Source organism: Arvicola amphibius, chromosome 9 (assembly GCF_903992535.2).
Source record: "Arvicola amphibius chromosome 9, mArvAmp1.2, whole genome shotgun sequence".
Classification (NCBI taxonomy): Eukaryota; Metazoa; Chordata; class Mammalia; order Rodentia; family Cricetidae; genus Arvicola; species Arvicola amphibius.
In genome coordinates, this window is record NC_052055.2 from 78,607,345 (window position 1) to 78,632,213 (window position 24,869).

General features: G+C 41.9%; 1 protein-coding gene across 1 annotated transcript in view; it reads right to left on the minus strand.

Annotated features, from left to right (window-relative positions):
• The window catches only part of Pkhd1 (PKHD1 ciliary IPT domain containing fibrocystin/polyductin), a 380,278-nt gene extending 358,150 nt beyond the window's left edge, over positions 1 to 22,128 (minus strand). The window contains exons 1-13 of the mRNA XM_038343811.1: positions 21,997 to 22,128; positions 21,427 to 21,516; positions 21,250 to 21,340; positions 19,827 to 19,969; positions 17,371 to 17,498; positions 16,563 to 16,738; positions 14,141 to 14,273; positions 12,548 to 12,675; positions 9,899 to 10,083; positions 8,829 to 8,951; positions 7,382 to 7,487; positions 6,689 to 6,964; positions 903 to 1,033 (exon numbers count right to left, since the gene is read on the minus strand). Coding sequence (XP_038199739.1) covers positions 903 to 1,033; positions 6,689 to 6,964; positions 7,382 to 7,487; positions 8,829 to 8,951; positions 9,899 to 10,083; positions 12,548 to 12,675; positions 14,141 to 14,273; positions 16,563 to 16,738; positions 17,371 to 17,498; positions 19,827 to 19,969; positions 21,250 to 21,340; positions 21,427 to 21,516; positions 21,997 to 22,128 — 1,842 coding nt within the window. The remainder of the gene's footprint in view (positions 1 to 902; positions 1,034 to 6,688; positions 6,965 to 7,381; positions 7,488 to 8,828; positions 8,952 to 9,898; positions 10,084 to 12,547; positions 12,676 to 14,140; positions 14,274 to 16,562; positions 16,739 to 17,370; positions 17,499 to 19,826; positions 19,970 to 21,249; positions 21,341 to 21,426; positions 21,517 to 21,996) is intronic.
• Positions 22,129 to 24,869: the final 2,741 nt, after the last annotated feature.

The window sequence follows — 24,869 nt, forward strand, 5'->3', positions numbered from 1 at the left end:
TGATAATCAAAACACTAAACCTACAGAACTAAAAAAGAATAATAAAAGCGGCAAGGGTAAAAGGAACATATAAAGGCAGACCTATTAGAATGACACCTGATTTCTCAGTAGAGACTCTAAAAGCCAGAAGGACCTGGACAGATGTTCTTCAGACTCTAAGAGACCACAGACCCAGACCACTGTATCCAGCATAACTTTCTATCACCATAGATAAACAAAATATATTCCATGATAAAGTCCAGTTTAAACAATATCTGTCCACAAATCCAGCCCTACAATGGTTACTAGAAGAAAAACTCCAACCCAAGAAGGTAAACTATAACCATGGAAAAATAAAGTAAATAATCTCAGAAACAGCAGAAACCATAATGACTGGTCCAACTTGAGGCCCACACCAGAGGGAACTAATGCCTGACACTACATAGAGGACGGGCAGTGCAGAGACTCAGGATAGAATCAAACAGCCAAACAAGACATGTAAAAAATTCAATGAAATGATTACTTTACTCATTAGATTGGTGCCTAGTCCAATTGTCATCAGAAAGTTGACATCCAGCAACTGATGGGAGCACAAGCAAAGACTCTCAGTCAAACACTAGGTGGAGCCAGGGAAACCTCAACAGGAGAGGAGAAGGAAGGATTATAGGAATCAGAAGGATCAAGGACACCAGAACATGGCCCACAGAACCAACTAAGCAGGACTCGAAGGGGATCACAAATTAGGATGCTTGAGTTGCATTATTATTTAAGGAATTAACTGAAATTAATCACAACACAAGCACAGGTTTTTTACCTTTTTTAAATAGCAAAACATACAATAGAAAAAAAAAACTAGCACATTGTTATAGTGAAAGAAGCTCAGATTAGTTACTTTAGTTCACAAAAGGGATGTGTCTCCTTACCCTGGGTGGGACTTTGCACCGAATTTGTTGTGAATTGCTGCTAATGGCATCAATGGCACACGACTGAGTTCCAAACAGCACCAGACTTGTACCTTCCAAATGACAACCTCGGATGGAAACCCACAATCCTCCTGTAATGAAAGCAGCACCTTTACACATAGATAGCCTTATAAGCAGATCGAAGGTAATTACAGGAAAAATTAAAATGAAATTGAAATAGGAAACTCTTTAGTCAAAACGCAAGGCAACGCTCAAACTGCAGGACAAGACTAAATTGAAGCACAGAAACACAGAGAGGAAGAAATGGTGAACAGAGGGTGGGAAGAGTAGCAAGGCATTCTAGAGACCTTTATGAATAAAATATAAGGCTATAGCCAGGAGTCAAGGAAGCAGGTAGTGTCTGCAAACATTGTCTGACCTAGATTCTAAATATCATTCTTGCCCATTCCGTAAAGTGATTCATTCCCAAGAAGCAACGAGTGACAGCATGACGGTAGAAATAGCAACGGGGCAGAGGCAGGGCCTGGAGCTCACTTTTAGCATTGGCCCCAAGCTCAGCTGTCCTCGCTTTCATTTTCCTTCAAGAATAGCCCTTCCAACCTGGAGAGGCAATACCCCACAAAGCAGATTTTAGTCCCCATAGCACGACATAATGACGAGTGTTGTCTGCCTCTGCCATCAGGAATTCTCTGCGGGCTACTACCAGTTAGCCACAAAGGCCACCGTGTCCTCGCTAGAGGCCAGAACAGGGATCCTGGTCCTCCCAACACCGCAACACACTTCCCTAGTTTAGCTGATGCTAAATAAAAGCTCACTTTTTTTGTTTGTCCTCATCTGGTGGGAGAGGCTTGTTTCAGGTTCTTTGCTTTGATATGGAGCCTTTTTATGATTCTTGAATTTGTGGGCTCAAACGGTCTCCTTGCCTCAGTCTCCCATATAGCTGGGACTATAGACATACACTACCATATATGGCTAGAAATGCAGTCCATTATTGATGAGAAGAATGAGTCTGCTCTGCAGTAAGAGAGTGGGAAAAGGCACCAAATAGAGACTCAGGTCTCTTGAGATTAAGTGGGGCTGCAAAAGCAAGAAGCAGACTAAACAAAGAGAAGGAACTTACACAGCACAACCAAAACCTTTGGGACTGGTGCAACTTAGAGAAATAACGCCTGAAGTTCAGTATGTAGCTTGCTCTGAAGAGTCAGAGCAAGACTGACTACCTGAGACTTCTAAGGTAGAGAAAAAAATGGGAAAAAAGATCAATATACTAAAGCAACACAGTAAGGATACAGCATCTATAAATAAACTTGACAAGAAGACATTGAGAGAAATTTTAAAATGCCGCTGAAGACCTTAATGAATGGATTAAATTAAAACTGAAAAAATTAGTATAAATCGGTCAAAAGAATACGTATCATAATTTCTCTGAATTAAACATAAAAACATAGATATGACTCCAATAAAATTTAGTGGGATATTTTTATAAATTAGACAAGATGACTGTAAAGTTCAGTGAAAAGTGAACAAGAACAACCAGAAAATAATAATTCAGAAATAAGAGTAAAGAAGTATTCTGGAAACACACACACACAGGCACACGCACACACAAAACTTGTTTAAAATCCAACAGGAGGGGCTGGAGAGATGGCTCAGCGGTTAAGAGCATTGCCTGCTCTTCCAAAGGTCCTGAGTTCAATTCCCAGCAACCACATGGTGGCTCACAACCATCTGTAATGGGGTCTGATGCCCTCTTCTGGCCTTCAGACATACACACAGACACAATATTGTATACATAATAAATAAATAAATATTTAAAAAAAATAAAAAATAAATAAAATCCAACAGGATAAAAATGTGAAAATAGCACATGATTAGATCGAGCAGACAGAACGAGCAGCCTGGAAGGCAACTTACAGAAGCAAGTCTACAGGGCATGAAGGGTATGTGGCTTCACTCCAGCACACAGATAGATTATTTATTGAGTAAATAAAATAAGAGAATAGCATGAGTAAAGATAAAACCTGAATTCTTGACTCCCATCTTTCATCCAAAGCAAATTTCAAATAAAAGATTTGGACATAAAGAGAGAAAATGATATCCTCTTCAATTTCTTTCTTCAAAGACTTAAAGTTCTTGTCAAATAGGTCTTTCACTTCCTTGGTTAGAGTTACCCCAAGATATTTTATGTTATTTGTGGCTATCGTGAAAGGTGACGCTTCTCTGATTTCCCTCTCTGCTTCCTTATCCTTTGTATATAGGAGGGCAACTGATTTTTTGGAGTTGATCTTGTATCCTGCCACGATACTAAAGGAGTTTATCAGCTGTAGGAGTTCTTTGGTGGAGTTTTTCGGGTCGCTTATGTACACTATCATATCATCTGCAAATAACAAAAGTTTAACTTCTTCCTTTCCAATTCGAATCCCCTTGATCCCCTTGTTTTGTCTTATTGCTATTGCTAGAACTTCAAGCACTATATTAAAGAGATAAGGAGAGAGTGGACAGCCTTGTCACGTTCCTGAATTTAGTGGGATGGCCTTGAGTTTCTCTCCATTTAATTTGATGTTAGCTGTCGGCTTGCTGTAAATAGCCTTTATTATATTTAGGAATGACCCCTGTATCCCTAATCTCTCCATAGAATCTTATTTTCACACAACTTCAGAGAAGCCTTATCTGAGTGTTTACAATCTCTAAAGCTATGAAGGACAAACATATTTTAGTACACAAAATTATTTATTAATTATAGAAATACAATAATAGTCAAATACATTAAAATATTTTCAAGTTCTTAATATCAAAAGAAAGAACAATCAAATTTGGAAAGAAAGACTGAGGTGAACAAAATTTCCAGAAAGGAAGCTATAATATCTTCTAAGCCATGGAAATTCAGTATCTCTTAAAATAAATATGACTTGAAACAATACTGAATTATTTTTCATTTAGAAAATATTAAACATCAAAAAATTAAAAAATATATTAGTAAGATGTAGGCCAAGATATTCATACCTATATGTAAAAAAAATTGTAGAAACTTTAAAGAATATTTCTTATACTTACCACTATTATATTTTAATTCAAATTTTTCATGCATGTATGTGGTGTGCATGTGTGGATACAAATGTTCATGCATGTGGATACAGATACATGTGTGTGTACAGGCATGTGGAGTCCAGAGGTAGACGCCAAGAATCATTTTCCTTAGCTCTTTCACCTTATTTACTGAAGCAGGGTCTCCCAATAAAGCTCAGAGCTCATTGATAAGATAGCTTTATTAGCCAGCTTGCTCTAGCAATCCAATTTCTGTCTTCTGGTTGGAGTTATACACTTGCTCATCTGATATTTACATGGGCTTCCTGGGGTCCAAATTATGCATATCAAGCACTTTAACACTGAGAAATGTCTCCAGGAATATATGTTAAATTTTTAAATGTATTTAAACCCATGGCCCAGAAATTCCTCCAGCAAATGCTAATGAGCACCCTATCCCAACAAAGTCCTCCTTCCCTCTTCACGCCATCCTCTTAATATTTTTGCTCTACATCTTTACCACTACCTATCCAAGATCGTCATTTTATTTTTAATTTAATTTTTATTTTTATTTACCATATCACAGTATTGAGTTTTGAGGCATAATGAAAGTTAAATAAATCTCATGATGATGATTTTGTCAATGGTGGTTGTAAGAAATCATAGGGGTGGTAAGATCTCATCATTCTCATTTGAAAATGCGTGCTTCACAAGGATACACTGCCTAAGAAGGCAAGTCTATCTTAGCCCAAAAGTGAATTAATAGTCTATAAGAAAAGCCAAGATTGTCCTCAAACATTTCTTTTGAGCATGCTTGAAAAGGGATAAGTGGTGACTTTGAGTATTACAGATCTCATTTTTATATTTATTCATTCTGTACTCTGCTCTTATTTAAATTTCTTTTTAACAGGTCTTGCCTGGTTCTCTTTAAATCCCTAAAGCAGGGTTTCACACACTAGACTATTCATAGAGACTTTAAGGATTCTATTAAAAAACAGATTGATTCAGGAGGTTCAGAAGACTGCACTTCTAACAAGTTCCCAGTTGATAGAGATACTGTTTGCCCAGGGCCAGACTTGACGTACGAAGGTCATCAGCCCCCAGCATGGTGCTGTGTACAGGGAGCGATGAGCATTTATGGACACTGTATAGGTGACAGGGGCAGGAGATGGGTTCACTGGGAAAGTCTAATGCAATAACAAAGAAAGCAACACCAAGAACCTTTCTTATATCCCACCTCCCAGCCTTAAAAAGTTACTTAAGCATCTGAAATTATCCCTTCTCAGAGCATCATGCCTTTTGCTAAAACAGGGGAGGACAATGGATGACGCTCCAAGCCCTTCAAGTCTCTTCACTGTTTACTGATGACATGCTTCTGACAGGGATGTTCATAACATTTCAGTCCTCCTGGAACTGGTTTTTTACGCTGAGAATTTGTCATTCTAGTTTTAAAACCATAAGTCTTGCATCCTGAGAGCTCTGTCAACTCCAGAAAAACTGAACAGTTCAAATCACTCTATGTAAGGCAAGTAGCTGACTGAGCCTCCTGCTTGCCTAAAAGATGTCTGCTATCTAGCAGTGTGGCCTGAGCTGGGAAAGTAACTCTGTAAGATCAAACCTCTAATAAATCTAGTCAGAAGGCTGAAATAAACCCTAAACTCAAGGCAATAATTCATGGGATAATGAGGAATATGGTCTTTCATTCCGAGTAAAACATGTATCGTTACTCCATCCTGACATCAATGAAAAGACTTTGCTATTTTGTGTGGACCTCAGAAGGGGTGGGCCTGCTGATTCACTCACCCAAGGCAAAACAGAATCAGAAGCAAACTTGTCCTTTGAACAATGACTCTGTCTAGAGCACACCGCTTTAAACTGTATTCTGAGCTACAGGCTTCTGGCCAACAAAATCAACACTGAAAAATACAAATCATTAAGAAAAGGAATTGTGCATTGCATTCTACAATGTTAATACATTAGCAAACATGAGTCTGGGTATTTCTGAACCTGTTATAATCCAGCTGGAGTTTTCCCTAAACTAGTAGAGTCCTTCAGAAAGTAACAATTCTTAGAAAGATCTCTACTCTCCTATGGACCTGAAATCCAATCCATGGTTCTGATGTTGACAAGACCCACTATTCTCTAGACTTGAACTATGAAAACAGTAGTTGGCTTTGAATACTAGCCAAGTTTCCAAGAATACTAGAGAAGGCTGTAAAATAAAAACTACGTGAAACGTTCCTTGTGAGTGGGCATACTTGCCAAACACTGCTGCTCAACAAGAGTGTTGCCATCTCCTGACACATTTACTCTCGAGAAAAAGCTAGGCAAGCTACAAATGAGGCATCCTCGGGCCTTCTAAAGGCAAGGCAGCCTAGCACAGAGAACCTGTGAGCATTGACACCCAGCACTCTGTTTTGTGCCTTGGCCCCACCCTCTTCCTTGTGAAGCCTCAGGCAAGACACATTTTCCCTAGAACTAGCAATGTCTCATTTAGCGTCTTAGAGTTTTTCAGGTGAATAACTATCCAAGTGACTCCATGGTCTAGTGTGTCACACCATCAGCCAAATTTAAGTCTTACTGTGCCAAGCAAGTTCATTTCTAAGCTTAAAAGTGTCTTTACTTGAAGAAATGTCTAGGAAACAAAAAGCTGCAAATCACAATGGTATAGAATGTATCAGGCTTTGGGCCGAGATTTGCGCATATGAACAAGAACTGTCACTTCAGAGAACAGGTATGCAGCGGAGGCCCGCCCACATTACCTATCTCTGCAACCATAGCAGGCTCCACAGCATCCAGCCTGGGTTCCACATACAGGAAGAGGCCTTCTCCACTGGCATTAACGGCAAGGCCTGAAGGTCTCACCAGCATCAAAATCCGATGCACTCCAACTGGCAGCAGGTCCAGCTCACAGACCACATTTGTTTCATTTGAGAAAATAACTTCACATCTTGTTTGGTTCACTGTAACCTGCAAGGACTGGGCATCTCTAGGGAAACCAGTTCCAGTCAAATAAACCAGTAGGTTGATGTCACATCCTAAAAGAGGGGGTGGGGGATTCAAACATCAAATCAGTGCTGACACTCCATTCAAGAGCTCTCACTCCAATACCAGATGCTTGTTCTCTTTCAGCTTTCTCTCCCAAAACTGGAAGAGTCGACTAATGACTGAGACAACTGCATTCTTTATTCTGTTATACAGTCCCCACCTTCAACTTCCTCGGACTAGCAATGAAATGCTATAACTTCATACAAGTAAATCACCTAATAATAATATAAAGGAAGTTCAAATTGAAGGACTAATAATAATCACACACATATATTTAAATAAGAAATGACATCCCTTCATGGACCAAACACGCACCTTCCATTGCATGCACATCTTCTGAAAATGCTGATGCTCCTACCCTCTACATGGCCTCTACTAAAAATCACTGATTCATATCTAGAGCCTACCAGGGGAATGCCACACATAATCCACACTGGGAGTTGACTCTTGCAGGTACTGGAAAGAGCAGGAGCCTGAACAATGAGCTGGTATGTCATTCACTTCCACGGCCACCTGGGGGAGGGAGGTGAGAGAATTAACAGCAAATGTATGGACTTCAGGAACACAAGGGCAGTCACAAAGGATCTGTGAGCATTTCCTAAATTAAAATGTCTTTATGATTCATACATTCTCAGTTCCTCTTTTCTATTTTCTCAATGTAAGTTCTTATACAAAAAAAGAATGGCTCAAAACAAATTATACTTTCTCAAAGTTGTGGAAATGCTGAGATCCATTTGTTAATACATGGTTAATACATGGCTTTCTGAAATAGTGTCCTTTCTGGGATTCCCAGTCTCACAGGGCAACTCCGAGGCCCTGTGACTCTTCCAGATACCTATATTGTACATGACTGAATATGATAAATTGTTTTTAAAATGTGTGTCCTCTTTCGTCTGGTAAGTAAATTCATAAACTTGGATATTTCTCTTCCTAGGCCTGCACATCATGAAAACAACCTTTTCCCCCCACTAGTACAAACTAGGCACTGTCCCTCTGCCTTCACTGTGGACCAAAGTATATTTCTACATTTGGTCCGAAGTTGTTTTTGTCATAGATGATAAATTCAGACTCCACAGCTCTCCATTCCAGTGGAACCAAATGAATGCTAACTCAGTTTGAATGCTACCTCAAATAATGGTCAAAATTGGGGAGGGGGGAGAGGATAAAAGATATGACTTGATCGACTTGATCAATTCTGTAGGATTTTTTAAATGGGCTAGACGCGCAGCCACGTTATGTAAGTTCTCTGTAAGAGGAAAGGCACACTTGAATGGCATGGGTGACAAAGGGCCCTTCAGTTTTATTTGTAATGATTTTCAAAAGATGAAAATAATGGTCAGGAACAGCAAGATGGCTCAACTGATAAAGGTACTTGCCACCCAACCCTGATGACCTGAGTTCAATCCCTGGAACCCACGTAAAATGAAAGGAAGGAACCAACTCCATAAAGTTATCCTCTGGCCTCCGCATGCATGCCCAGTCATATGTTCTCCTACCCCAACCTGCACACACATCACACATACAGCAACAACAATAATGAATAATGATAATAATAAATTTTTAAAAAGAATAATTATATTTAATCATTCTTAGTTTGGATACTTAATAATTAGTTATACATATTTAGCTATATGGGCCCTCTGTTTTTGTACCACAATAATAGCATCAGTATTTATAAAGACCATGATTGCTTGCAAAGCAATTATGTTTTCATAGTACTTTGGAAACGCTGTGAAAGCAATCCAAATGAAAAAAAAAAAAAAGATGAGTCACAGAAGTTGAACCAGTTGGCTTTCAATGCAAACAAGTGAAGAACTTGAAATATGCTCGGTGCTAGGGGCCCATCATTCTCACCTGAGTTTTCTGGTTGGCAGTTGCCAACATGTCTCCGAAGATGGGTCCAAGGAAAACTCCACCATCATATACCACACGAGCAGTTACAGCAGGGTTCACTCCAGTGAGATTTTGATCTGAGATCTGAGAGAGTTACATTTCTGATCAATTCTGTCATGGAAAAGAAATCTCACCTTGAGGGCAACAAATGAGTTTTTATCCCACATTCTGTTTGAAATACTCTCATAGCTTGAATTGATAAAGAATTTTAATCTAAGAGTTAGTTCCAGGACAGCTAGGGCTGTTACACAGAGAAACCTTGTCTAGAAACCTAATAGTTAAAAATAAATAAAAAGTGGCTAATAAAAGGTAAACATGGGCTATCTGTTTGTGAGAGGAGTTGTCAAGCAGAAGCACACACACTCAAATAATAAGAATAATGTTAAGTCTTGAGAAACTTTCTTCTATGTGCCTCTTTTTATATTAGCTTGTAATCTAAATATTAAAATAAAATGTAAGAACATAGTGCTTTGAGATCAGCACAAACATTATCATTCTTCTTCCATCTCACTCCAGGATTTCACTTGAGAAACCACTCATCTGATAGTGCCATAAAGCTTGGATAAAATTTCATCTCAGGCTTCATTTTATAATAAGCAAGTGCTAGATGATCATTCGATTATTTTTTAAAACGTTACATATGCAAGAGCATCTGCTTTTGTCATTATCCAAAGACAGAAAATCCTTTTCCAAATTCCCTTCTGCCATGCCATCTGCCTCATGATGATCAAGTCGATCACATCTGTTTGAACTATCCACAAACAGATGTGGAAAACTATGTGGTGGACACTGACCAGCAGCTCCTTCCCCTGCCCTAAATTAGGAAAGGAAGCACTGGGTTTAATACAATGAGATCTGAGATGGAAAAATTCAGGTTGAAACTTTCTGATGAAGTATATAGAGCCCCTTTGCTAGAATATGGCAACAAATAACAATAATAATCTATATCCATTTTTATCCATATAATTCTGTATTTCTTTACAAAATTTCTCCTTCAAATCTATACCACAAAAAAGTTTGGTTATACCCACACTGATAAAATTGGGCAAATCCCCAATCTGAGTAGTCCAAGTAAGAGTCCACACATGTTCATAGCAGGAGTTTAGCTCCTTTGTCACAGTGATGTCACTGATATTGAGGTATCCAGCTGTGGACGCGTCAGCATTGTCCTGCAATAGCTTGTGAAGCTGTCTGGAAGACATGTGCACCGGAACATCTGCGAGCCAAGAGTTTGCAGAAAACATGATGTCAGTGAATCCTCCTTGTGGGTGTCAACGACAAGGATAGAAGAAAATAAACACCAGGATCATGCTAAACTTGCAGGAGACGTTCAGAATCAAAATATAACACAAGAGCACCTTTACCCGACTTAAAATCATGTTTTTCCCCCAGAAGTAGATGCCTATTTTTTTACACTGAGATGCTTCCTTCAGTGTGACATATCACATGGCAAACAGTGACCATGCAATGTCAGACAAGACGGTCTCAGCTATCAACTGGACACACACGCTCCAGACACCTTTGTGATGACTGAAAGTCTAATTAAATGTTGGCTTTTTCTTGGGAAAATTTTAGCTGGTCCTGTGAACAGAGAAATCTTGGCCACCTTTCACAGGGAGTAGGGGCGGCGTACAGCAGCTGACACCCATAAAACGTAGCCAACACAGCTGAGGAATGTTGGCACTTCTCTTTGCTCTCTCTATTAGAATCTCCTCTAAGCCCAGCCACCTGCTTCCCCGCTCCGCATCCCCACTGAGAAATAACAAATCTCTGTGCTTCACACTTTATCCAAAGTTTCCATTTCATTAGCTAGTCCCAACAGCACCACGAGGTGGGCCATTTGGGGCACCTCCGTGCCTACCTGACGGATGACGAAAATGAACCCTAATGGTATTCAAAAGCTTGCCAAGCCAGGAAGGCAGGTTTGGATTAAAATTCAGGCTGCCGTCCACCTGCTCCAGAGCCTTCCTCTTGACTGCCATGCTGCCCTGAAGGGTTAATAAAGTGCCACTGTGTTTCCACAAGGCCAACCATGGTTCCATGATTAAAAAGCATTGCTCTACATTCGCACATAATTGGGGGGTCTGTGCTCATTTCAAAAATTTGGGCTAAGGCTGGCTTTCCTTGGTGACTCTGCCGGCAGTAATGTGACAAGCATCAGGTTGTATCTGATAGCAGGAAAGGACCTCCGCAGATAATCTCTCACTTGTGAGACGCATAGCCTGGTGCTGGTTCTGGTTCGTGCCATAGAGACGAAGGCGCTGTGGATACTGGCCCATTTACCAGGCTCCGATAACCAAGGTGTCTTCAGCTTTTTCTTCGTTGTCACATTATAGTCAAAACGCCCCTATGCACCTCTCACCCAGGAAGAGCCTTTCTCAGGAAAAACAAAAAGGTTTGGGAAGCATCTATCACCTACCCATATAGCTTTCCTGAATGCCTCTGAGCCTCGCTTCTGAAGCCCCTCACTTCTGCCAGTATTTATCAATAAGATTATTGAACAATATTGTTATCTTTTCTCATAGTCTGTGCTTTGTTTAAAGTCTGTATTATTAAAGCTCTTAAAGCACTGTGCTAATTGTGTCCATAATCTCAAACTTGGGTGACTGCTAAAATCCTCAATAGCAAAATAATTGCCACTACATTTAACTCTGAAGACACGGGTACAAGGGGCTTTGGCCTAGGAAATTTCAGACAGAAGATGAATTTGAACCCAAAACACCCAGGTTCACATCTAGACCCTGTCACGGATTGTTTTTAAGAACTTCAGGGAAGCTTCAATGTGGCTGGCTGAATCCCAACCCCCACAATAAAAGAGATGTGACAGTATCCTCTTAACCCTTTGCAAGGCCAAAGAGTAAATGTTTTCTCATGTGGCAGAAGACATGGCCAAGTTAAGACGTGAAAGAAAAAGTTTATCATGAATCGTGCAGTAAATTCTTGTGCATCCTTCGAGACCAAGGCAGAGGAAGTTTTGAGACAAAGGAAAAACAGGCCATGAGCACAGGCACAGGTTAAAGCATCGCAGCTTCACTTGAGGATTGGCAGCATCGGCCGGGGCTAAAGAGGACAACCAACACATCGTCCCCTAGAGCAGGGACAGTTGGGGCCCTACTCACACCTTCACGTGAGGCTTCAGACTCCAGAACTAAGAAAAACTTCCGTAGCTCTAAGTCTCCAAGTTTGTGATAATTCATTACCACAGCCTCAGGAAGCCAATTCACTCACTTTCCTCATCTACAAATTGAAAAGGCTGGGATTGAACAGTCCATCTCTTCTCGGGTCTTTAATCTTAAAACAGCCATTTCTGATCTGTCACCTTAACTGTGGAACTCGCAGTCTGACGTTTACCTTATGTATCCCCAGCATAAACATGAGAATCATTGTACCCTTGCTGTGTGAGCACATTCTGCACCTTCAGCCAATAGTCATTAAGATAACAACCCACTTGGGCATGGTCTCTTATACTATAAATGCAGCTGTAAAGTGTGTGCTTACTCTCTTGCTTCTCACTTCCGGCTGAGAGACTCTGTTCCTGTTCCCCATTCGTGCAGAGGACTGTTATCTAGGACAGTGATCTGTAAGTCTCCCCTAAATAAATAACTTTTTATTATTCATAATTCTGGACTAATGTGGGATAATTTTGTGACTTCCGCCACCATACCCTGATAGCCCTTTACCGAGTATCACTGTATCAAAGAGTTGGAGGAAGAAATGTCCTCCTAAAGGCGGGCTTGTCCTCTGGAGTCTCTGTGCTGTCACCTCAATCAGTTCAGATCCTTCTCCTGTCTTCTCAGCGGGCACATAGCTGCAGCACATCAAAAGCAAAGTGTTAGCCACCACAGTCCTTAGTATGTGTGATGCCAACAAAACCCAGCTCTTTACAAAGACACCTCACTCCATGTGTCTATGCTTTGAGTTGGATCTCCCAACTACTGGATGCCCTTTTCCCACCACAGCAGGAACAGTGTGGTATAAACAGAAGGCTCCTTAAGAACGTACTACCAACATTGATCCTATGAACACAGGGATCCAGAGCAACAAGCAATTCTCCCATCCACCTGCCACCCCCATTTCTGGTTCAAAGAAGACATGGCCATCCTAAGAGCCTCATTTGCATACTCCGAGTCAATGTGCCCTGGTCCCTCAGTGTCTCCCCAACACCTCCTGCTGGAGCATCTACCCCACCTCACTAACTTCTTATATATAAACCCAGTGCCAGTGTAGCCCTGCTTTTGATAAGCAAATGATCCAAATAACTGCGGCATGGACTGGGGTTGTAAACTGTCCAATCACTGCCATGATCTGACTAGTTGTGTCCCCTCACAAACACAGAAGTCACTTGTTGAAATCTGAGCCCCAAGGACATGGCTTTAGGATGTTAAACTTTTGAGGAGGTCTTTAGATCATGAATGGGATTGGTGTTCTTTGAAAGGCATGCTCCAGACAGACCCGTCCTGTTTTCCAGCGTGGTCACAGGCTTCCAGAGGAGCCTGGGGACTTGAGATAAAGCCAGAGAGGAAGGTCATCAGGAGCCCTCTGAGTGTACTGTACAGAGTATCTCAAACTAGCTTTTATCACTTCATAGTTAATAGCTGAGAGCTATCCGATATGGCACTATTTTGTATGCATGTGTATATAATGTATATGTATACACATACGTGTATATGCAGTGCACATACAAGACAGAGCATTTCAGTTCTGTTGATCCTGCAAAGTTTAAGTGAAATTTAAAAGGGTAACATACATGTGGTCCCCAGACTTCAAGGAGGCTGATCTTTAGTCTCTGCGTTGTAAACTACCCTTAGAAATAAGTCACAACTACGTAGCCATGCTTATGATGCTCTACTGCCATCTGCTGGTGAGTTCTCAGAAATGCCTGTTTTTGTTCCTTAAAATGAAGGAATTCCAACAAGATCAATATACCTGGACTGCAATTAGGGGAATAAATGGAAAACAGTGTTTACTCTGAGAAACATAACAAACCATCCAAAACAAATTCAACAGAAATAGGCTCCTAAATGTAGCTCCCGGCTGAGTCAGCACCAGTAGGTCATAGAAAATTCAAATTTTCAGACCCCAAACTACCACGTCCCAGCAATTTGTTTCTACACCAAACCTCCATCTGAGTCTGGTGTATCATACTTGAGATAAGACCATGGCTCTAAACAGTACAGTAGGGAGTTTCGCCACCTCCATAAAAGCTGCACCTGTGTGCTTCGTAGTCCGCTGTGGATACTGAGGACATCCTTGTAGGAAAACCACTTCCTTACCACGCAATGATGAGAGGAAGCTCTGAACCACAGCCCACCAACCAGAAGGCTATGCTGTAGACTGGAGGAAATCCCACCACCGAGACTGACTCCACCAGGTTCCCACCTGGGCGTGCTGTTCCAGCTTGAGAAACTAGAGACCAATGATCCAATTAGTACCAAATAACTCAAAATGGAGGCTTGTAAAGTGGAAGATTCTGGCTGAAGATGATGAGTCACATGTTTCTCCATGCACACATGAAGTCTATATCCCTACCCATCTACTACATTGGAGAAGCTCCGGGAGAAGGGCACAGGAAGACAACATTCAACTTATTACCAAGAGGAAAATGCAGCAGTGTACAGACGTGAGCATAAATAAACTCCGCAGCAAAGATCAACAAGCTCCGACCAGCCAAACACCTCTTGTAACACCCCTTCACTCTACATGTGGCTGACAGGTACCACTTCCTTCCCACAGCCTGTGGAAACCTTAGTGACACACAGAAAATCCTCCCTAGCAATGCCATCCACCTGAGGAATGGACTAGGCTCTCATAACCAGAGCTACTCTCACAACCAGTGCTTATTCATGATGAAGTGATATGTGTGAAGAAATGTGCTAGTTCAAATCCAGGTTTTCCAACTTCCCTTGGACAGCCACTCTGCTAACCAACATAAGCTCTGCAATGCTCAGCTTTCTCGTGTCTAAAGTGACGATCACAGCATGTGGGATGGACGGAAATCTTCCTGGTAGGTAATTCAGGAAGGCTGCTGACTTCAATGACCACTGAACATTTCAATATCCTGTGTCTTCCTGCTGGGTAAGACAGCTTTTCCTCAACATTACTTACGGTTCAGATTACAAAGAATTCAAGGACAGTGATAGCCTTGTCTTATTCATTTTGAATGACTACTTCTTTTACTGTTTGTTTTAGCTTACTTTTGTTTGTTTTTGCTTGCTTGCTTGCTCGCTTTGAGACAGTGTCTCACTGTGTAGCCCTGGATATCCTGGAACTCACTATGCAGACCAGGTTATCCTTGAACTCACACAGGTCTGCCTGTCTCACCCTCTCCAGGGCTGAGTTTCAAGGCATATGTCATGGTGCCTGGTCCTGCATGCCCAGTTCTTACTGCAACACTGGCACAGAGCAGTTGCTCAATATGACTATGTGCTCTCTAAGGAGATGGTGTCAGGAAACTTTGGGTTCCAGTCTGTCACCATATCCCAGTTGTATGCACTGGGAGAGAAAGGCTTTGAGAATAACCCCTCTTAGCCTGATTTTCTCATACATAGAACAGAGGTGACAGGACTATCTCAGGTGCTCTTGAGAACTACATGAAATAATGATGATAATGATGATGATAGTGATTATGAAAACATCAATAATAACAATAAAATAGTAATATGAACGCTACCATAATAGACACAAAGAACTTCCACAGTCTAGTAAGCAGAGTGAGTACATAATATATTGATCAGACATACATACTGTTAATCATGATGAGTGAGTTCATTTACTTAGTTCATCTTTTCATTAACTAAAACTCAGGGTGGGGGAGTTAGTGTCCGCAGAGCAAAGTGACAAAGGAAGACCACTGCTTCACCTATCCCAGTCTTCATTCTTGTCCCCGCCCATCCCTCCATGTATCATCTTTCTCCCCCAGATGATCCTAGATCTTGACAGAGCTTTGCAGTAAAAAGTGAGGGTGGCAAGAAAAGGCATTGGGTCCTTGGTTTCCAGGGTATGGAGAAGCAGGATGGCGTGTAATGGAGAGAGGAGAAATGAAGTGGCACCTCTTATCTAGTCTAGAGTTTCCCAAACTGTGTGTTTAAGTCTGTGAAATACGGGCTGCCTTGGCTCTCTGAACATCTGGGTGGTACTTGGGGCTACAGAAGTTTCCTGGCCAGTTGTCTCAGACACCAACAAATTCAGTTGGTCGTCTCAACTTGCATCTGAACAGCATCGTTTTCCAAGTGTGCCAGAGCAAAAGATTAGCAGTGGCTCGGTGTTGGTGTTGGCTCTTTATTACACTCGCTTTACAGAGGAGAAAAACAAATATTCAAAGTCAGACGGTAGTAAAGTGGAGGCATAATAGTACAAGCACAGAAAGCAAGATAAAATAGTGAGGTAAACAAAAGAGATAAAGGGAGGGAGGGAGGGAGGGAGGGAGGGAGGGAGGGAGGGAAAAAGAAAGAAAGGAAGAAAGAAAGAAAGAAAGAAAGAAAGAAAGAAAGAAAGAAAGAAAGAAAGAAAGGGCAATTAGTTGGAGAGACATAGAAGGAAATGTGCACAAGGCCAACCCCATTTGCCTTCAAACTATGGCAGGCAGGAGAGAGCCACCCATTCTCTCCTTCAGAAAAGAAAAACAACATCTAGTGTGGAACTTCGAGACAGGCATTTGACAGGCAGGCCCAAGAGAACAGCAGATGTGACAATCACCTGTTATGCTTGTATCTGCAAGAATAATTTCATCCAGATAAAGCAGGCCTGCCTTCGGGGCCACAGGAAGAATGTCAATCCGATGAACCAGCAGTGGTGTGTTTGCCAGAGAAGATGGGAGATCCTCAGAGTGACGCACACATGTGTCCCAGAGGTTAATGCAAGTGAACTGCCAGCTGCCAAAGCAGAACAGGAGGAGCCTCTGGGTAAAGTCTCCGGGCCTCCTCCTTAAGACTGGGACCAGACAGCCCCCCACACCCAGGGTCAGACTACTTTCACCGACAACACTGGTGAGTCACATCTCAAGTCAGTCATTCATTCGTGACACTAGGTATCAGCAGCACTTTGAAATAACGATGCAATTGTGCATCTTAAATAGAGTACACGCCAGTCTCTAGTCATCCTGGGTATTCCTGTATCACCGACTCATTGAGCTTTAAAATAACTTCAGAGCAATGAGAAATGTCTGGGCAGGGAACAGAATCAATGGACAAGGGTGCCTTCAATTTATTACAGAACCACTTGCTGAGTGCATTTCAGTGAAGTACAGATTCTCTGAGTCTCAACTCTCCTCATCTTAAAAGTTCTGTCCCTAATGTGATGCCAGGGTCCTGTCAGGCTCCTTCTCTACTCATAACCGTATCTCTTGTCAAAACTGCTTTGTCAGGTCAAAAAATTTCAAAGTCTCAAGTTAGAATCTGAGACCCAGATGAAATACTCAGTATCTCAAGTGGGCCACAGTCTCTAAGACAACAATCCACCCTTCCCCAACAGGCAGAATCCACCCACACCTCCCCACCATAGCTACCTCTCAGGGTGAGGTTCCGTGAGACTCCAGTCGCAAGTGGTATTCTTTGTGACATTTTGGAAGCCAGATATGAAAGAAACAGTCATTGTCAGGGTCCTGTTTATGTGGCTTCTGTATGCAGTGCACAGCTGTGGATACGAAATATGCCCTTCAGTTCAGCACTGCCAGAAACTGCGATTCAGACACCGTATGACAAGAGTCTGCCTCTGCAGATCTTGCTGTGTGCTGTGCATGAATCTAGGTCCTGCCTTCCTCAGGCTTTCAGTCTATCCGGAAGCACAGAGCATTATTCTTTACACCCTAAGCCAAACCAGGAAATAACACAGTAGCTGCTTTCTCTGAGGCCAAATGAAAATGGTATTCAATGGTGAGCCTCTTCAAAGTTTAGTACTATGTTCAGCATTAAGGATTTTAAAGTATGTGGGTTATAAAATCCCTGCTTTAACCCAGGCCTCTGTGGGCCTTCAGCAAGTTTTTTATCCTGCCCCAGCCCTCCTTCTGCTCTAATCCCCAGTGTACTTGAGTGCTAAACTCAGTCCAATACCAAGTTGTTTCCTATGGGGATGCTTTTGTGGAGGGATTGTCAGCTTCCACATTCCTGCCTTTGAGGGAGCAGGGTAACAGTTGAGAGAGTTGTCTTATACGGTATGGGACATTCAACAGCACCACTGGGCTCTACTTACTAAATACCAATAACAATTCTTCTGTTATGACAACCAAAGATATTCACCTGCATTTCCAACTCTCCCCTAATGGGCCAATGTACCCCTGAGAATGACCCTGCAATAGAGAAGAGGTTGAAGGTAGGATAGGATCCTGGCCTGAGTCAACTGCTAACCAACTCCTATTACAGCTCAACTAGGAAGAGAGCAAATTATCACAAGCGCCCATGAAAGCTCACTTGGTTTCCAGAACCAATAAACTTTACTTCTTTGCAACGATGGAAAAGCTACCAAATCAAGAATGCAGGAGTATTCAAGACAGGCTGCAGAGAATCGGCTTAGCAGTTAAGAACACTGGCAGCTCTTCCAGAGGACTTGGGTCCGATTCCCATCACCCACATGTTGGCTCACAACCATCTGTCAATCCACTTCCAGAGATGCTAAAACCCTCTTCTGGCTTCTACCCTTATCTGTACACATATATGAATACTTATAGAAAAAATATCCATAGACATCTCATAAAGTAATTTTTAAAAAAATGTGTTCAAGAATTGGGGCAACTCGCCTAAAGTGGTATAATTCTCAGCTGCATTCTAAATAATTGCCCTTATACCACAGGGAAGTGTAGCTTCTCACTCCTTCACCAAAGAAATATTTTCTTGCTGCAGACAGAGACCACCACAAAAATCCACAGCTAGACAAAATGCGGAAAACCACTGACTGTGGAGTGCCCAGCCCAGGCTGATACGTCTACAACACAACCCCTACACCTAAGGCTCAAGAAATACTTGGAAGAAAGGGCAGAAAAATGGTAAGAGCCAGAGGACCAGGACATCTGCAACAAGATGGTGTCCTTTGCGCCTGACAGGGAAGCTGCACCCATGACAGCCCACCAATACAGTCACCTAAAAATGACCTGCGCAAGTAAAAGCCAAGATCCCATTCCAATAGGCCCCACCTCTACATGAAGAACTCCTGGCAATTAAGGACTGTTGAGAGAGGGAAAATCAATCCTTTTCAGGGACTAGCCCCCTGATAGGTTATCCAGTCCCACATGGTCAGCCCCAAACACATACACACATGGGCAACACCAAGTGGACTCAAGAGCGTGATTTTGTGTGTGTGTGTGTGTGTGTGTGTGTGTGTTATAGTTAAAGGAACAGAATATGAATTTAAGAGGGAATAGGGGAACACAAGAGTTGGAAGGGCAGAGGGTAGGGTGAGATTTATGGAAATACAGTATTCATGTATAAAATTCTTTTAAAATTAAGTAAATGCAAAGGGGATTAGGTATATCAGCTGATCCATTAATTATTTACATTAATTGCAATAATGACAATAATAACTACCCACAGCTGTGTCCTCACTGATGCAAAACTTCTTACTATATTAACCTTCACCCTATTCCTGAGCACTAGACCACATTAACTGTTTCAGAGATGAGTCAATTAAGACATGTAGTATTTTAGTAAAACATTAAGAACACACAGATGTGAATCAGTGTTCAAAACCCGAGTCTATCTGCAAGATTTGCACTATTTCTTAAGAGTAGAGAGCAAATAAATATCTAAATAAATAAAAATGTCCATAGACCTTCTTGCTAATAGTAACATTCTTAGGTTACAACAAGTAGGGGCCCAGAGAAGCCGCTAAGAAATATCAAACTTCAGCTCAAAACACACTGGGCAAATTACATCATTTCCTTGTGCCTCTGTCATTTTAATGTCAAATCCAGATGATAATGTCACCTCCTCCCAACCTGCCAAGCCCAGAAGCATGAAAATAGATACTCACATATGGGTACTGATCCAGCTGATAGCCATTTTTGTCAGCTGAGGGGTAAAGGATAAGGTGTCGAAGTTGACCAAGGCTGAATCTGCCACAGAAGGGCTCAGTTGAACTGGTGAGGACCCCATCAGAGCTGGAACCTTCTAGGCCTGTATATAATCCAAATAAATAGGAACATAGGCATAGCCATGAAACAAGACAGTACGTGTACAAGATAAAAAGAGAAACATTGGCCTCTCAGCCTATGGAGAGATTCAGAGCCCAGAGGTCTAGCACCCTCCAATTGGAAGGCTCTAGCTATGAGAAATCCTTTCTGGCTACTACAGAACATGGACTATTAATCCCATTTTCTCTGTGTGCCAAGATAGGAAAAACTAATGAGAAGCAAGAAAGAAGGAAGGTCAATGGAAAAAAGATGCTTTATTTTTTTATTTTATGTGTATGTGTGCCTGAGTGTATGGAGTGTACTGTGTGCATGAGGGAGACAATGGGTGTCCATCAAAAGAGAGTGTCAGATCACCTGGAACTGGAATGGGTACTGGAAACTAAGCCTGAGTCCTGTAGCCCCTCAATAAAACTTTAGTTCACTTTAAGAATAGTTTCAGAATGTGCTGTCCATTGCCTGGGGAGGGCAATAGAGCACATTAGCATAGTTTGAGGATTTCTTTAACTTGATATACCTTGGCTGGCTGATATCCACAGAAGGCCTGCCTATATCTGAAGAGAAACAGTGGAGGAGGAGTGGTTGGGGGGAGTAGAGGGGAAATGGGGTGAGGAATTGGAAGAGGGAAGGAGAGAATAATTTTGTTGAGTTATAAAAACAAAAGAATAAATAAAAGAAGAAAAAAGAATTTCTTGCCTACATTATTTTATACTAATTCTCTTGTATAAGTTAGAAGTGGTGGTGCATGCTTGCAGTCCCAGCTACTTGGGAAGCTGGGACAGGAGGGTCACAAGTTCAAAGCTGATCTAAACAAACTTAGAACTTGTCTCAATTTTTTTTAATTAAAAGGATGTTAGTATGACTTGGCTGAAGAGCTCCTGCAGGGCATCTGCAATGCCTTGGGGTTTGATCTCCATCGGCACACACACAAAAAACCATTGATAGGAATTTTGATTTTGAACTAAACAAGGTTTTTTTTTAAAGTTACCATTGCCATGTCTACTCTCTACGTTTAGAAGAAACTCTCTGGACAGTGTTTCTCTCCACTGAACTACCCAGAAGACTGCTTAGACTGGCATGCATCCCAACCATCTCCTCCCGCGTGCACAGCTACTCTAGAGGCCGCTCCATCCAGACCCAGGGTCCTGCTTCTATATGACTCTACTAACACTCTGGTCAGGAAACAGGGATTGTTCCTATGCTTTAAGAAAGAAGAGGAAGACAGTGATAGATAAGAGGACCAGAGCTGGTCAACCCAGGAGACACCTTGCTCAAATCCAAGTCGGAGCAGAATGTGAGCTGAAACGGGTTCCAGATGGCATTTTACTGCAAGCAGCTCCTCAATGGTGGCTTGGACCTATTAAAATGAATAAAAGGGCAGTCTTTCAAACGTCAGGCCTTAAACTCCCATGCTCACCTTCATTATTGGAAGGAGACTCTCACCTGTTGAGCTGTAGAATTGGCAGGAACTGGCTGGCTAGAAACATTGTCCCAAGTAAGAAAAAAGCTTCCTGTAGCTGACACATTCAACATCTGAAAAGTTGAGAGACAAAATTCACTGATGTGCAGGGACCGGAGTCAGAGGGTCTGTCTAGGAACAGGGCACAGCTCCTCCACATGCCGTTTCCATTTTATTAGTTTCAGATTTCTAAATATACATGATCTAGAAACCTCTGGAAAACAGTGTCACCATCAAATGAAACTTTTTTTGGAATGACATGAATGAGGGCTTTTCTATTTATTTGTGTTGCTTTTCCGAGAGTACATAATGTAAAGGGAGCCAGAGCACACCACACTTTCGAGAGGATGTGATGTAAAGGTGGCCATGGCAGCCGGGCGGTGGTGGCGCACGCCTTTAATCCCAGCACTCGGGAGGCAGAGGCAGGCGGATCTCTGAGTTCGAGGCCAGCCTGGTCTACAAGAGCTAGTTCCAGGACAAGGCTCTAGAAACTACAGGGAAACCCTGTCTCAAAAAAAAAAAAAAAGTGGCCACAGCACATCTCATTTTTGGACCTTCTCTCCAAATGCTGCCTCGAAGGAGAGGCCTGAGAGGCAGAAGCCAGCACCATGGCACGCCTCTCTCTCACCGGGGCTCATTCCATGTCTACTCCACTCCCAGCAGATTTCCTCATCTGGGCACATCATGCTTTCGTCCTGAGATGGGACTCATAAATCACTTGCACTGCTCTACTTTTCTCAGTGGTTCTTTATGTCCGTGTTACTATTAAACTAGAAGCTGTAGAAAGTAGGGTCTATATTGATCGCCTCTGCAAAGAAAAAGCAACAACAGAAAGTATATGGAAGTTTCTCAGTAAAGACATGGAGCACATCTTGACAGATTAGACATATAAACACAACACATGGGTAAATAAGTTCAGAGTGGGTCAAAAAGCTATGATGGGGTGTGTGTGTGTGTGTGTGTGTGTGTGTGTGTGTGTGTGTGGTGTGCGCACGCATGTGTGTGTTTGTAAATGACCTTGTCTGTAGTTGGAGGAACAAGTTCTCAACAAAGAAAAGACCTGAGACTGGAAAGCTAAGCACTGGCTACTCATTCAGAGGACCTGGGTTCAATCCCGAACACCCATGTAGTGGTTCACAACTATCTGTAATTTCAGTCTCCAGTTCCAGGGAAACCCACACCCTCTTATGTCCTACACAGTTACCAAGCACACACATAGTAAATAGACATGTATTCAGGCAAGATAATCACACATAAAATAAATCTAAAAAATTTAAAGACTTACCAAGAATTTAAATATTTCAGAAATAAATCAGCAACATATACACATAAACAAATAATAATGTTTAAAAATAAAATATAAAATAATTTTAATATTTATGACCCTATATTCGTAAATGCATCTCAGGCTTCCTTACTCTAAGACAGCTGCCCTTCTACTGAGGAAGACTCCTCTCTACCCATGGCTTATTTTCATGACCTACAGACCTGTATTTCTGGAAGTCTCTGGGCTCGGGCTCGGATCTGGTATTTCTCCAGAAGGTATGTGTTGACCACATCAGGATTCAGCCAGGTGTTGTGGATCTGGACCCCAATTTTCATCCCGCTGCTGGGGGCGATCCCAAGCTGCTCTGCTTCCAAGTAGTACTTGGCACTGCCCCGAAGTTCTAGCTTAGTCGTCTTCTGTTGCCAATTTCCTTCATTCCCGTTCTTCTCCCAAGAGTCGAACCAATCAGCAGTGCCAACTCCAACAGAGGCCACTTCTACCTGTGCCCGAATACGCCAGTCACGTTCAACACTGTGAAGCTTCCATGCATCCTCGTTCTCAGACAATGAGCATTTCAAAAGCTACCGACATGACATTTTCAAGTGGTCCATACTTTTCCAACAACTTAGTCCCCTGATTTTGTCCCTGTGACTATGTGTTTAGGAGCAGCCTCTGCCCTCACACCCTATGTCTGTGAGATACTGTGGAAAGATAACATTAAATGCGTAAAAGACCTAGAATGGCATCAGCTCATCAAAACCTGTGTCTTTCCCCAGCAAGCAAAAGGATTTCAGAGAACATAATAAGAACATCATGAGTCTTTGTCAAAGGCACAAGTGGATGTTGGCTGATTTCTAAAAGCACAATGCTGTGGGACAATGGTCTTGTATCCTGTAAAGACTCATCACTTGTATTGCTTTAATAAAATGCTGATTGACCAGTAGCCAGGCAAGAAGTATAGGATGGACAACCAGAACAGGAGAATTCTGGGAAGAAGAAAGGCTCAATCTGCAGCCATCACCCAGACATAGAAAAAGCAAGATGAGGAGGCCTCACTGATAAAAGGTACCAAGCCATGTGGCTAATATAGACAAGAAGTATGGGTTAATGTAAGTTATAAGAGTTAATAAAAAGCCTGAGCTAATAGGCCAACCAGTTTATAATTAATGTAAGCCTCTATGTGTTTCTTTGGTACTGAACAGCTATGGGACCGGGTGGGACAGAAACCTCTGGCAACAGTACAAGGCTGGTAAAAGAAGCTTCCTATATGATGCTAACCCAAACGTAGTGGAAAAGGCACAGGTTGAGTTTGAGAGTTAAACCAATCGGATTTTGATTTGTATATACTTCTCTTATTATTCAGGTGGTCCCGAACAGCCCATACAATCCTTCAATGCCTCAATTTTCTCATCTAGAGAGTGGAGCTGTGCATATTTCACGGAGCTAAAACAATAAGCAAGATTGTAAAACATAACATAATGCTGGAATTACAATACCATTATAGTCCTCCAAATTGCTTTTCAGTGGTATCTTACAACTATAGAACAGAAAATCTTTCTCTCTGATCCTTTCTTCCTTCAAGGGCAAAGGGCTATGAACAAAGGAAAGGCAACCCAGATGAGGACGAGTACCTTAGTCCTTGGCTCCTCTGAGCAACTGAAATGCAAGGAAGCTGGGCTGTCTGCCTGGATCCAGAAGGTGTAATTGTTTGTCTCTGGAGCCACAAAGAACCCACTGAGCCGTGCTCTGGAACACAGAGGAACAGAGAGTCAGGTGAGAGCAAACAAGGCCGGGACCACTGAGCCAACATACAGGAGTCCTTGTGCTTTGCTCATTATGGAAATGATAAGAATAAAACTGACTCTTATACCATATGACTATTCTGATGAGTCTAGAAAAAGTAATCACACCTGCATGGTCTCAGTTTGTCAGCCTCTACAAATCCCTTTGCAGTTTTACAATCCTCAGGAGGTCATGGCCACAGCACAGGACCATGTGGAAACCTGACTGAGAAGACCACTTATTTCCAAAGCAGATTTAGAGCTACAGAAAACATGGGTTTTACACATTGGTCGATATTTGACTGTAGAGCTACAAAAGGTCTAATGATCACCAGAATGACCAACACTGGTTGAGAACACTGTCAAACACCCTAGTTGT